Raw genomic sequence first — 13,506 nt, 5'->3', positions numbered from 1 at the left:
ATGAATTTGCCAATCTTGGAACAATATAACACCAAACTTCAAACTAGAACTATTGTACACGTCGCGCGTACTTTTTAATATCAAATCAAATTTGTTAGTCATTTATAACGTTGTGCATCTATACATCGCCGATATATAGGAATAACACAGAACGATTATCCTTCGATGTGTGAAAGACATTGTACTCAACATCTCCGAGCAGTTTCTTCGCAAATTCAGTACTTATTACGAGCAAGATTTCAGTGTCACATACTGACATGGATTCGATATCTGAAAGAAAGTCATACACATATTCCATATAGCAAACGTGTCTAAAAAGATGCTCTGATCTTTCTCAAGAACTTTAGATATCCTTGAAATTCCGTTTGTTGTTTGGGATATTATGTTATATAAATACGTGCATGTATACTCACTCACACACACACACACACGCGCGCGCGCGCGCGCGTGTGTACACATACATACATACATACATACATACATACATACATACATACATACATACATACATACATACATACATACATTCGGTATTTCATACATCAGATGCTGATTCGTGAAAGAATGTGAGAAAATGACTCGGACTGTAAGAGTAAGGATAAAGCGTTTTACAGGCGACAACAAACACGTTCATGACCAACATACGTGTGAATCACGTGAATAAAATAGCGACGGATACCTTTACAAATTTTTCGTAGTGCAAGCCGGCACTCCGTCGCCGCGACGTCGACGAAAGCAATTTTACATAATATTTACAGCGGTGTGCAATAAACAGCACACGTCACACATAAATTAATTCGTACCCAGTAATGTAATGCAAAAGCCGATCATGTTACTGACATGTTTCTTATCAATAAATTAAACCTTAAATATGCATGTTGAAATATTTACTTCATCCCACATTTTGTAATTCCCGAATTTATCCTTTGAAAAAATATAATACCTTTGAAAAAATATAATACCGTCCTTTTTTTCAGAGAAATGTGAAAATCAATAAATATCCAAATCCAAAGATTAAAATAAATATTAAATTTGCAAATATCATTGTTTCAAATATCTTGTTTGCCCGCCTTTAATTCCAAAAGAGAGAGAGAAAAAAGATTATATAACATAATGTTAAATAAAAACATATCTTTAATAATCACTTAAAAATTAACGAAATATCGGCAGTTTATTGAAAAAAACACAAGAGAAATCTTAAGGTTTCTAAGTTTCGCGAATATTATATTTCGTACAATTATTCCATATATAATTATTTCCAGTTGACGAAGATAAAAACGGATTTGAGACGAGATTAAAAAAATTAGAGTACAATTTAAATTTAATTACATGAAAACATTACAAGTGATACACGCTAAATCTGACAACTTTAACGCGTATAGTGATTACAACAGCTGATACAGCTGAAAGTATACTGTTGAACAATCGTAAACTTATTATAATTGTGTATTTCGAACTATAATACAAAGCATTTGTGAGACTAAAATATTACAATTACAGTCGTTGCTGCGGTTGTTTGTCGGTGGAGGCCGCTTTAGAAGGTTGCGCTTCTGATGCTTTGTTCTTTTTACTACTGTCCTCGGAAGATTGTCCCTTTTGCACGTTCCATTCCTTCAAACCTTCCGGTAACGAAGTATCCTCTTCGAAAGAGCCCGTACCTTCGACAAATTCTTCATAGGTGGATTTTTCACGGAAAGGCCGAGGTCCAAGTAATTCGATCATGTCATCCCTACTTAAAACCTCCTGTTTTAACAATCGCTCAGCGATCTGAAATTAAACGAAATTATATTTCAATCTTCATTTTGATAAAATTATTTAACACTAGAACCGTCGATAATGCCATTTTCGCTCCGCTGATGTTAAAAAAATTATTATTAACTTCTATGTTTTTTGTACTGATTAAAGTATATTTTTTTTAAGTTTTATCATTTTAGAAGTTTGATTTATAAAAATTAATTAATCAATTTTATTCATGTTTAAACAGTTTATTTCTATTTTTATCTTAAATCGTCAAAGCCACCAATATACAACAAAACAAAAGAATTTTTTCCAATTTTGATAAATTCATAATATATTGTCATCTAGACCAAAATAAGAGACACATTTTTTTTATACGTGCTCTTACGCACTTTTAAGGAATAAAACACTCCTTCGTCAAAAATTGGTTTTTTAAAATTAATTCCTTTCGGAACGAATATCATCGAAATTATAAGAAATAGAAAAAAATTTTTCATTAATAGTTGAATTTCGAAATATTGTATAGTAATAATGTGTGTGTGTGTGTGTGTGTGTGTGTGTGCGTGGGTGGGTGTGTGCGTGCGTGCGTGCGTGCGTGCGTGCGTGCGTGCGTGCGTGCGTGCGTGCGTGCGTGCGTGCGTGCGTGCGTGCGTGTGATTAAAGATTGTGTATTAAACAAAAAAATATTTATCGTTATTATAAAGTATTCTTTTCTGAAACTATTTACAACTTTATGAAAACATTTTTTTTATCTTTTACAATTTCGACAATTCGCTTCGAAAGTAATCGATTGTTTACTTGCATAGCAGCGAAGAAGAAAAATAAAAGTATGCGCGAACAGCAAAACTATTGTTGAATGCATGCAGTAAAATTAAGTACAATAAAATTTTATTATCCAATTATAGCAATTATTAAAATTAATCTTAATTAATGCAAATATAAAAGTATAAAAATAACATTAAAGGAAAACAAAAATATAGACACTAAACTCTTTCGCAGTTCTAGGAATGTGCTTCATTTTTCGGCGGTTCTAGGGTTAAATAGATGATAAAATCATAACTACCTTGATTACATCTTCTTTATGCTCATTCAAGAGAGCTAGCGTCCGCTTATGAGCCTTTTCAATCAAATCTCGAACCTCGTTATCAATAAGTTGCGCGGTATGTTCCGAATACGGTTTGTCAAAGACCAACTCTCCTGTATTCGGCATTTCAAAACTAACATTTCCAATTTTCTCGTTCATACCGTATTGCGTAATTTGTGCATACGCAACTTTTGTAATCTTAAAAATTACAGAAAGGAATTTAATAAAAAGAAATATCGAAATATAGAAAAGTAAAAATATTGGTGCTAAATGACACAGTGTTGAAATCGCTTGTCAAGCAAAAGATACAGAAATTACACCATGTGTTTTATTGTTTTTATATAGTTAATTATGATAATACCTTCTGTAAGTCATCTTGAGCGCCTGTAGTAATGCGACCGAAAAAGATTTCTTCCGATACTCGTCCACCGAGCATCATGCACATCCTATCGAATAACTGTTCCTTTGTATAAAGATATAGCTCACGTGGCAAATACTGAGCATATCCTAATCCTTTACCACGTGGAATAATGGATACCTAAGGGAATCAATACAAGTTACCAAAAAGTTGTACTGACTATTGTGAATATATGAAATATAAATAAGATGTAACCTTTAAAAGTGGATCTGCATGCTCTAAAAACCAACCAGTTATCGCATGACCAGCTTCATGGTATGCAACTGTCTTCTTCTCTTCTGGTTGTAACACTTTAGTCTTTTTTTCCAGGCCAGCAACTACTCTCTCAATAGCTTGCTCGAAGTTTTTAAGTTGAATGTTATTATTCAAGTCTCTTGCCGCAATTAGAGCTGCTTCATTGCAAACATTTGCAATATCTGCTCCTAAAAATGTTGCAATATTACGATAGATTTCTTCTAATTTTTATTGAATGTAAAATATTTTATTTTTCCATTATATTTTTCCAAAAATTTTCATTATGTACCTGTAAATCCAGGAGTCAAAGATGCCATTTTTCGTGCTAATTCATCTTTATCTAATTTCGTTTTCAAAGGAGCTAAATGCACTTTGAAAATGGATGCTCGTCCTTTGATATCTGGAGCAGGAACAAATATTTGTCTATCAAATCTACCAGGTCTTAACAATGCTTTGTCTAGAATGTCTATCCTATTAGTCGCCGCTAATACAACCACATTGGTCGTCGTGTTAAATCCTTAAAGAAAATTTAATAAAAATGTTAGATTATTTGATAATTTTCGATCTTTTCGTGTTAAAACTCCGATGTACCATCCATTTCTACCAAGAGCTGATTCAATGTATTTTCTTGTTCAGAATGTCCGCCAAAATTCCGACCTCCTCTTTTTCGTCCAACTGCATCGATTTCATCAATAAATAATATACACGGTGCATGTTTTCGTGCCATGGAAAACATATCGCGAACTCTGGAAGGACCGACACCCACAAACATCTCCAAGAATTCCGAACCTGATACTGTAATAAAGGGTACATTCGCTTCACCAGCTGTAGCTTTAGCTAACAAAGTTTTGCCGGTGCCAGGGGGCCCTAAAAAAAAATACGACATATATGTACAGCACGTATAACATCTTTAAATTCAATCGATATGTTAGAGTTTTGATTAGATCAATGAATAAATGGATAAAAAAAAATACATTTTATCATCTAATGAATAATATACATTTTATACAACATATTTTCACATAAATCTTAGTTACCTGTTAACATAGCACCCTTTGGTATCTTAGCTCCAAGATCTATATACTGTTGCGGATTTTTTAGGAAATTTACAAATTCCATGATTTCGATTTTAGCTTCTTCACATCCAGCTACATCTCTAATGTCGAGCAATATACAATTTACTAATCAAGAATTGCATATATGTTAAATATAGAAATATGTGCTTATATGTATGTATTACTCACTTAAATCGTACACCAATATCATTCGAATTTATTAATTTCGCAGTCGATTCCATTACTTGACCAAAAAGTCCACCCTTTTTACCTCCTTTACCTGACATTATTTCTGCTGATCTTCGTATTAAGAAAATGATTACCCCTAAAATATATTTTAATGATAGCCACAAAAAATACACATACACAAAATAGATACTTCGTAACTATAATAGTTTATAAGATTAATAATTAATTACTCACCCCACATAATAATCTGCGGAATATATGATAGAAGGTTTGAACTTTCTACTTCGTTTTTGTAGACCACAGGAATATAATTCTCAGGTCCCATGTTTAATTCTAATTGTGCATTTTCTAAATTTCTTTCAAAAGTATCTGTACTTCCAATATTAAACCACAGTGTATCCTATAAAAAACATTAATAAGATAAAGTATCAATATGAAATTAAAAAATAAGTAAATTCTATCAATAATCTAAGTAAACTCTAATCTTGATCAATTAAGAACTTACAGAACCATCGACGGTATACCCAGGTAAGAGTTTTACACGCACCCATTTTTTATTTATTACTTCTAATTTTTCGACAAGACCTTTGTTTAGATAACTGAAAAACAAAAATGTAATTACATAATTATAATTACATAATTATAAGCATAAATTATTTTCATTTTATATATGTAAAGCAGACACTTCTATCTATCAGTGTAAATATATCTAACAATATTGATTAGTATTTACAAATAACAAGTCCTCTTAATATTTAAATCATCCTTGCATAATCATTGGCAATAAAATTTACTTACTTATGTATAAATTCTCTCCATGTAATCTCTTTCAGATTGAAGTCCTGGGCAAGTACCAATGCAATTACACCACTTACACCAAGTGCAACCAAAATCATTAATGTTTTTTCCTTATCTCCACCTTCGAACGATTTTCCTTCTTGTGAGCTGTTTCCAAAAATCTTAAATATCCATTGGAAACTAGACTCTTTGGAACCAGACGACGATGTAGTGGACGATGTAGAAGAAGATAAAGGAGGTTTTTTAGTTGTTTCAGCCTTTTTACTTGTTTCTTCTACTTTTTTAGAAGCATTTTTACCATTTTTACCTTCACCTGTAATGAAATTGCTTTAGAAATTCTATATACAATTTGCTGTAAAACTAAAAGGTGAACGAAAGTCATATAGAGATAAACCTGGTTTGAAAAATTTTTCGAATCCTTTTGGTGGCTCTTTACAAAATAATCTCCATTTTTGCTGTACCTGCTCGATGGCAGATAATGTCGTACTATTTTTAAGTTGTGATAAGTGACGTCTCAGCTAAAAAAATAGATTTTAGTTTAATCTTATTATTCTAATGACTTATATAAAATAACAAGAATTATATCATTATTCTTGATATTTCAATTACAAAATCGCAAATAACCATCGCAAAGCTGATGTAAACCATGTGTTTCATTGCGACAGTTGACAGATTGTGATACAAATGAGTGAAAAAGATAGATACATGAGAGTGTATCCTTTTTAAAAAATACATTATATGACATACACTTAGAAAACGAATCATAACTGTGACGGGATAAGCAAATGCGTCGATTGCAGAAGGTTGCACAACGGAACGTCTGAAGTACGCGACACGCAGATAACGCTCGCGCAGTAACCGCGGGCGATTATTAACGTCACGATAATGCTCGTCGTGTCATTTCTTGCACGAAAACGTCGTCAGCAGTTGTCCTGGTGCGATGTGTTATGTGATGTTATGTGACGAGTACACGAGTCACAAAGGCGGTGTACAGAGGCGGTGAATAGGTTATGATACCTGAAATGTGTCGAAATAACCTTTCTGAGCGGACTGTAGGACTAATCTCTCTAGCTTGCTGGCCGAGAAGAGCAGTTGGTGCGCCATACTTGGAGCAATTGTCATACACGGCCCTATTGAGATTCAAAGGATCCCTGTTTTTACTTATTAATTATTATTTTTCCCTCGTTGAATCTGGGCGCAATGTATTACTAGCTGGGAACGACCATTTCAGCTCAGTTATCACCGATGATGAAGCAAAATACCCACAGTGCTTCGGCCGGCATTGATTTCGAACTTATTGCCGGTACTGTCGACATCGATGACTGTGGATTTAGCAAAGTTTCACTCCTTCGTTTTAATTTTTTTTTTTTCACAATCTTTCTCGGCAAATTGGAAAATTAGCACCGTCTCTTTGTTTCAATCATTGCCTCATTGCCTTTTTTTTATGTCTAATTTTTATTAGTAAGATACATAATCTAGAAATCTCAATATCGATCACATGACTTATCGCGGCTCATCGTTTGCGTGAAAATATATATAAATATATATAAATATATATAAATATATATAAATAAAACTCATACCAAACTGTCGACAATTGCAAATCGATCGAATTCTTGACTAATTTTAACTACCGATCCATAATGAACCAATCACAACAGCTGTGTCGGATAAAGCTGCTAATATGTTCATTGAGCAATTGAATGTGATTAGTTGGATCTATAACTACATTTACACAACACCCAGATTTAATAAATCCGTCTCAGTAAACGAGAATGGATTAAAATGGATGATTGAAATTTTTTTCTATCCGAATATTTTAAATAGCGAATACTTTTTTTGGATTTAATTGGATGCAATTGGATTGAAAAAATGCATTTCTTATTCAAAATTTTGAATTGAACAGTATTCACAATGTATGTGTTGTGCACAAAAAAAGCTAATATTATTTTTAGATTGAAAGACATAGGGATATATTCCATGCAATTTCTATAAATGAATAAAAAGCATTCATTTTAACATTCAATGAATCAATATTTCTGAAAATCTGAATCCATTTCAATTCATTTTAATCCATTCTCGTTTGCTGGGTAATTAAACATTTACAAATTGATTTTTATAATGTATATTTGATTTATAGCTCTTCAATTATCTCATCGATTCGCGAAGATGTGTGGCATTTCATCCCGTACCTATAAAAAGAGATCTGATACGGCATGAAGCTGATTATGAAATGCGCGATTCCATAATGATTCTCGTATTTGAAGCATCCTGTACTCAGCAACATATTAAGACACTACAAAGCCCTAAATGCGACATAATTTCATAATGGAATTGTGCTGTTAACACTGTTTGCTTTAGGAAATATTTAACTATTGGAATTATTTTTTTAAAACGAGATGATAACAGATTGTTGATAACAGAAACTTGATTGATATCAATAGGCTTATCAGGAAGAAAGTCTAAGGCCGGAATTAGATTATCCATTGAAGATTAAAGATTAAAATTTCACCAATGATGAAGACAAAGAAGTTTTGGGTTCTTTTGTTCTGATTGGTCAAACTTCAATCTTTCAATCTTCAATCTTATTCTTCAATGTGTAGTCTGATTCTGATCTAAGGAGACCACTTACGTAAATAATGGCCACAGATTCTTGCATAAAACATAGTGCATAAGGGAATCAACCAATCGAAATTCTTCTTTTCTATGGAATGGGAGGAAAGGAAAAATTCTGATTAGTTGATTCGCTTATGCACTATGCATTATGCGTTATGCAAAAGTCTAAACTGCGGCCTTAGGGCTGCGTTTTAGTATATCCACACAACTTGCATAGCTGCATAAACGTATGCATAAAAAAAATTATCCAATCGCATTTCTCCTATATAAACGCGCGTAAAATGTGATTGGATAATTTTCTTTATGCAACGTTTATGCGACTATGCAAGTTATATGGAATGGCTCTAAAAGTGGATCGATTTTGTTTGTTCGAGTTAAGTTTCGATTCTTTACACTCGCGACGCTTGTGAACTTGGTAATGCTGTCGCCTGCGCAAGGAAGACCACAGGAAGTGTTATGAATGTTAAACGTAACTTAACGTCATAAAAGCTGACCATATCGACTTCCTTCTATTTTCGGAGACGAAAGCTAATCTAAGAAGAACCCTGTAAAAAGGCGATTTTTTTCTGCGATTAATTTTCGTCAGGATTATCGGGAAGGAAGATTAATCGCAAAACTGAGTCTCCTTAATCTTTCTTCCTGGAGAAACAGCTGATTCTTCCTTTTTTTATAGTGCTTTCAATGAGTTGGCAACACTGATTGGCAGTAAATTTGGAACACAGTAATTATTTTATTATTTGCGAGCAGATGTTTGTAGATTTTGTTAGGGTTAATGTTGGGGTTAATTATAGAAATCAGAAATACGTTCGTTTAAATCATAAATGCAGTGTTAAATCATAAAGTTTTTATTAAATTACAATAATGAATTCAAATGCAGTTTCAAAGGTAAGTTTAATAGATAGCTGCAACAGTGAAGTAAATTATGTTACTATAATTGTTACTGTTTGAAAGAAAAACGTATTATTTTAGAATAATTATTTTATTTTTACAGTGATATTATATATATATTATTCTTTTTAGTCTTCAGTTGCACCATCCGTGCAGGAATTTAGTATTAGAGTACCAAAGTTAGTATTGTTAATATCTACTTGTATTTTTACATTTAAATCATTATGATAAAATAATATTTTGATTTTATTTACGGATTTTTTTAGAAATAGTAAGAAGAAGCATAATGTCATGAGATTCAATGCAACACTGAATGTAGATTTTTCGAAATGGTCCCAAGTAAAAATGGAACGGGAGAACAATATGAAAGAGTACAAGGGTATCGAAGAAGAAATGCCAAAGTTTGGTGCTGGATCTGAATTTGGACGTGATGCCAGAGAAGAAGCTAGAAGAAAGAAATATGGCATTACCAGTAGGAAATATAAACCGGAGGATCAACCATGGATTTTAAAATCAGGAGGAAAAACTGGAAAGAAATTCAAAGGTATTCGGGAAGGAGGAATCAGTGAAAATGCTGCATATTATGTCTTTACGCATGCTGCTGATGGTGCTATAGAAGCCTTTCCTTTACATGAATGGTAGGTTTTATATTGTTGATTGCATATATTTGTTGGTGAATACTCAAAAGTCAAAATTTTCGTAGGTATAACTTTCAACCAATCCAGAGATACAAGTCCCTCAGTGCCGAAGAGGCAGAGCAGGAATTCAGTCGTAGGAACAAAGTAATTAATTATTTCTCATTAATGTTACGAAAGAGATTGAGAAATGATGAAGATGGTGGAGATGAAGAGGAACTAGTAGAAGGTGGTAAAGGCAAGAGACCTGGTAAAAAGGAGAAAGAACTGCAAATATCAGAATTGGACGAATGGATGACTGATGATGATGAATCAGGCAGCGATGAAGATGAGAATAAGAAAGGATCTGAAGATGAGGATGATGGAAAAAAGAAAAAGAAAGACAAAAGTAATAAAAGAAATTATATCTTTAATTATATGGTAGATATATTTAGTTTCATATAATGAAAATATATATTAATTATGTATTATATGTATATAGATAAATGTAATATATAATTTAATTAAATGTTCCAGTTCAATTGGAAAAGAAGAAAAAGAAGAAAAATGTCTCAGATGATGAAGCATTTGAGGAAAGTGATGACGGCGATGAGGAAGGAAGAGAATGTGATTATATTTCTGATTCTTCTGTTTCTGAATCAGAATCAGAACCACAGAAGGAAGTTAAGTCTGTGGCAGAAGAAGATGCTTTGAGAAAGTTGCTCGTGTCCGACGAAGACGAAGATGAGGAGGAACAGACAGATAAAAAAGATGGAGAAATAGATAAGGATGAAGACGAGGAAGGAAAAGAAAAAGATGATAAAGTAATGTAACATATTGTTATAGCATTTATTGACAATATCCATGTTGCATTTTCCATTATTTAAATGATAAATTATTTCATTAATCAATGCAATAGCATTTATCGATGTTATGATGTACATTTACTATTTTGTTTTATATTTCTAATATATTTTGTGTTTTAGGATAAAGACAAACTTTCTAAAGAAATGGATAAGAAGAAAGATAAAAAGAAGAAGAAAAAAGCCAAGAAAAAGGATCAGAAGAAATCAGCGTCAGGAAAGGATTCTTCCAGCGATTTCTCTAGTGATTCGGAATCAGATTCTGATACAGCGTTAAAAGAAAAGGATAATAAGAAGCCTAACAGTGCACACAGCTCGAGATCTGCAACACCGACACCTTCAGCGTCCGGTGTCTCAGATTCTTTTAAGAGAAAGCAATCTGGTTCTCCAGACTTATCGCAAGCGAAAAAATTAAAACTCGATAATTTCAATCTAGTTCCAGTAACATCATATATACCGGGAACGAGGTACAGCTCTCTTTATTTTTATTTTAAACGATATAAGCGTGCAACAATTATACTTTTATAAAGATTATACGTTTTGCGGGTTTCCTCCATGTCTAGATCCATTCTTAGAATGCCAACGTTTCATGAACCTTGCAGTCCACTTCATCAGAGCGAGGAGCAGCCTGATACCGAGCTGTTCCTCCGATCGTTCCTTTTTTATATATTACGCTACTTGTTTGGAAGAAAAGAAGAGAATTGTAGATGGGGATGGGGGGAAGAGGTAGGGGAAATCAGTCAATCTTAAGGAGAATAGTTTTCCATATTTTATTTATGTTGTAGCCATTATCTCTTTAAATTGTTTTTTGGCGAAACGTTGGCATTCCAAGAATGAATCTAGATACGGAGGAAACTCGCGATAATCTTTATATAGAAAGCATCCGTGGAGGTCAAGAATATTAATTATACTTTTATTACGATTATTATAATTTTAATATTTTATATTTTTCAGCGAATCGGGAATCACAGAGGATGCAGTGAGGCGATATTTAATGCGCAAGCCTATGACAACAACCGAGTTGCTGCAAAAATTCAAATCCAAGAAAACTGGTCTCACATCCGAGCAACTTGTCAACATTATGACTCAAATATTAAAAAAGATAAATCCCACCAAGCAAACTATCAAGAACAAAATGTATTTATCAATCAAAGCGCAATCCAACTGATGTCAGTGCGCATATGCCGTCTCGAGTTGCTCGAGATTACACATGTTTGTTCAGTTATATAATATCGTTCTCTGTAATATAACTTTACAGGTAGAAATACATATACATTGTACATACATATAATTTTACTATATTAGAAAATATCCTTCCATTTCAACTTTCCATGATCTCTTCAAGTTGAAGCGAATATCGAGTAGCGAATAACGTCCCACGAGTTGATTGACAAGTTTATTGTTTATGATTGTGTATTTATTCTTGGTGCGTGTGTGTCATCATTATCAAGCCGGCAGCGATAAACATACGCGTGAAGAAAAACGGATTTTTCCGAGGATTTTTCTATAAACTTCTTTTAATGGTACAACCAGTACGGTGATCAGAGGGTCATATGATGCCGATAAGAGCATAGCTCCGAGTTTATCGACGATTTTGTAATACTTTCTGACTTCTTCATTGACCCAAACAGTACACGTACATACGTGTGATTAAGTATAGTGCATAGATTTAGCAGTATATTGTTGACGCGACTTAATACACAATTTAAACAGTTTGAAAACACAAACAAGATTCGCATTACTTCAGTCACAATCGTTGCAAATTAGTTTCAACTGGTGAATTGGAACTTCTTCCTGGCAACGGTGATCTTTATACAGCGCTAAATTTCAACATTGACCAAGGTGATGCGGATGTTAAGATTAATAAAGGCTGGACGTAATTCACGTCATCTGTTGACTACTGCAACTCCTGCTCTCACCCATAACGTCAGATGTATAAGTGTAAGCATTTAGTTACGTTTAAAATAATGCCTTTCACGTGGCATTTCAGTGACGATCCGTTTAATCAATTGTGCCGACATCGGACATCGCTAATTCTCGGGATAAACAAATAGACATTAGGGAAAAAATCAAAAATTCGTCCGAAAAACTAAATTTTTCTTAATTTCTAAATTCGAAATCGAGCTTTGAATAAAAAAAAATTTGCTCTTTTTTTCCGTTACTTCTAGCTTGTATTAAACACTCAATAGTTCGAATAAAATAATTTATCTGAAAAAAAATCAATAAGATAGACAGATTTTTTAAACGAACTATTGTACTGTAAATAAAATATGCTGATTAGCTGAGCGTTCTTTTGCATCAAATCTTTTTAGAATCTTAAGGGTAAGATAATAGCTATAAGACGGGAAGATCAGTCAGTATGGGAGAGGAGAGCACCGTTAGCCCCGGCGAATGTTCGTCGCCTCGTCAGATCAGGTGTGAAGGTGATTGTGCAACCCAGCAACCGAAGGGCGTATCCCGCTCAAGTTTACCAGGCGGCCGGCGCCCTGTTACAAGAAGATATCAGCTCAGCTTCCGTTATATTCGGCGTCAAGCAAGTACCCGTGGATCAACTGATACCCAATAAGACATATTGTTTTTTCTCGCATACTATTAAAGCTCAAGAGAGTAATATGCCTCTCTTAGACGCGATCCTAGAGAAAAACATACGTCTCCTGGACTACGAAAAGCTCACGGATGCAAATGGCCAGAGGGTGGTAGCTTTCGGCAAATATGCCGGAGTCGCTGGTATGGTGAATATACTTCACGGTTTAGGTCTTAGACTGCTAGCCTTGGGTCACCATACTCCATTCATGGTGCGTTTATACTTTAGAAACAATTATAAGTATTTGATTTATGTTGGAAGAGCTTTCCAATGAACATTGACATTTCCATTAAATTCGTTCATTTAAATATTGAATTGATATAAATATTTATATTAAGTTTATATTAAGTATAAGTATATTCTTAAGTTTCATTTATAAAGATATTGAAATAAGAGTGAGAATAAAATTTTTATTTCGCTCACTCA

The 13,506-nt window shown here is 33.4% G+C and overlaps 3 protein-coding genes across 6 annotated transcripts in view; 2 read left to right on the top strand and 1 right to left on the bottom strand.

Moving 5' to 3' along the window:
- Positions 1-1,197: 1,197 nt before the first annotated feature.
- Positions 1,198-6,655, bottom strand: LOC108690150 (AFG3-like protein 2). 3 transcript variants are annotated; one of them, XM_018197294.1, is made up of 13 exons: positions 6,533-6,655; positions 5,910-6,033; positions 5,516-5,828; positions 5,223-5,316; positions 4,952-5,117; positions 4,718-4,853; positions 4,511-4,629; positions 4,065-4,340; positions 3,763-3,990; positions 3,435-3,661; positions 3,183-3,359; positions 2,801-3,019; positions 1,198-1,767 (listed from the first exon to the last, which is right to left on the bottom strand). In XM_018197294.1, the coding sequence occupies exons 1-13, from the start codon at positions 6,635-6,637 to the stop codon at positions 1,495-1,497; spliced, it is 2,457 nt and encodes an 818-aa protein (XP_018052783.1). In that variant the 5' UTR covers positions 6,638-6,655; the 3' UTR covers positions 1,198-1,494. The 3 variants fall into 3 exon arrangements, with proteins under 3 accessions (XP_018052783.1, XP_018052786.1, XP_018052784.1); XM_018197297.1 differs by lacking the exon at positions 6,533-6,655 and adding an exon at positions 6,263-6,526 and having other exon boundaries at positions 1,495-1,767; XM_018197295.1 differs by lacking the exon at positions 6,533-6,655 and adding an exon at positions 6,140-6,218 and having other exon boundaries at positions 1,495-1,767.
- Positions 6,656-6,770: 115 nt separating this feature from the next.
- Positions 6,771-11,724, top strand: LOC108690151 (general transcription factor IIF subunit 1). Of its 2 annotated transcripts, none has more exons than XM_018197299.1 (8): positions 6,771-6,818; positions 7,656-8,852; positions 9,152-9,198; positions 9,286-9,657; positions 9,723-10,042; positions 10,171-10,457; positions 10,620-10,963; positions 11,451-11,724. In XM_018197299.1, the coding sequence occupies exons 4-8, from the start codon at positions 9,311-9,313 to the stop codon at positions 11,662-11,664; spliced, it is 1,512 nt and encodes a 503-aa protein (XP_018052788.1). In that variant the 5' UTR covers positions 6,771-6,818; positions 7,656-8,852; positions 9,152-9,198; positions 9,286-9,310; the 3' UTR covers positions 11,665-11,724. The 2 variants fall into 2 exon arrangements, with proteins under 2 accessions (XP_018052788.1, XP_018052787.1); XM_018197298.1 differs by having other exon boundaries at positions 7,656-9,016.
- A 378-nt stretch (positions 11,725-12,102) lies between these two features.
- Positions 12,103-13,506, top strand: part of LOC108690149 (alpha-aminoadipic semialdehyde synthase, mitochondrial) — an 8,855-nt gene continuing 7,451 nt past the window's right edge. The window contains exons 1-2 of the mRNA XM_018197293.1: positions 12,103-12,437; positions 12,809-13,291. Of these exons, the coding sequence (XP_018052782.1) occupies positions 12,342-12,437; positions 12,809-13,291 (579 nt within the window). The 5' untranslated portion in view covers positions 12,103-12,341. The remainder of the gene's footprint in view (positions 12,438-12,808; positions 13,292-13,506) is intronic.

This window comes from Atta colombica, unplaced genomic scaffold (genome assembly GCF_001594045.1).
Source record: "Atta colombica isolate Treedump-2 unplaced genomic scaffold, Acol1.0 scaffold295, whole genome shotgun sequence".
In the NCBI taxonomy this organism is placed as follows: Eukaryota; Metazoa; Arthropoda; class Insecta; order Hymenoptera; family Formicidae; genus Atta; species Atta colombica.
This window is presented reverse-complemented; position numbering and strand designations above follow the sequence as displayed.

Bases quoted from the DNA above. Each gene is read 5' to 3' on its own strand.
- LOC108690151 (XM_018197298.1), top strand. From the start codon at position 8,993: ATGAATTCAAATGCAGTTTCAAAG. The intron at 9,199-9,285 runs GTTAGTATTGTT...GGATTTTTTTAG, and splicing joins TTTAGTATTAGAGTACCAAA to AAATAGTAAGAAGAAGCATA. The intron at 10,458-10,619 runs GTAATGTAACAT...TTTGTGTTTTAG, and splicing joins GAAAAGAAAAAGATGATAAA to GATAAAGACAAACTTTCTAA.
- LOC108690150 (XM_018197294.1), bottom strand. From the start codon at position 6,637: ATGACAATTGCTCCAAGTATGGCGCACCAACTGCTCTTCTCGGCCAGC. The intron at 5,317-5,515 runs GTAAGTAAATTT...TTTGTTTTTCAG, and splicing joins TGGAGAGAATTTATACATAA to TTATCTAAACAAAGGTCTTG. The intron at 1,768-2,800 runs GTAGTTATGATT...GTTTAATTTCAG, and splicing joins ATAAAGAAGATGTAATCAAG to ATCGCTGAGCGATTGTTAAA.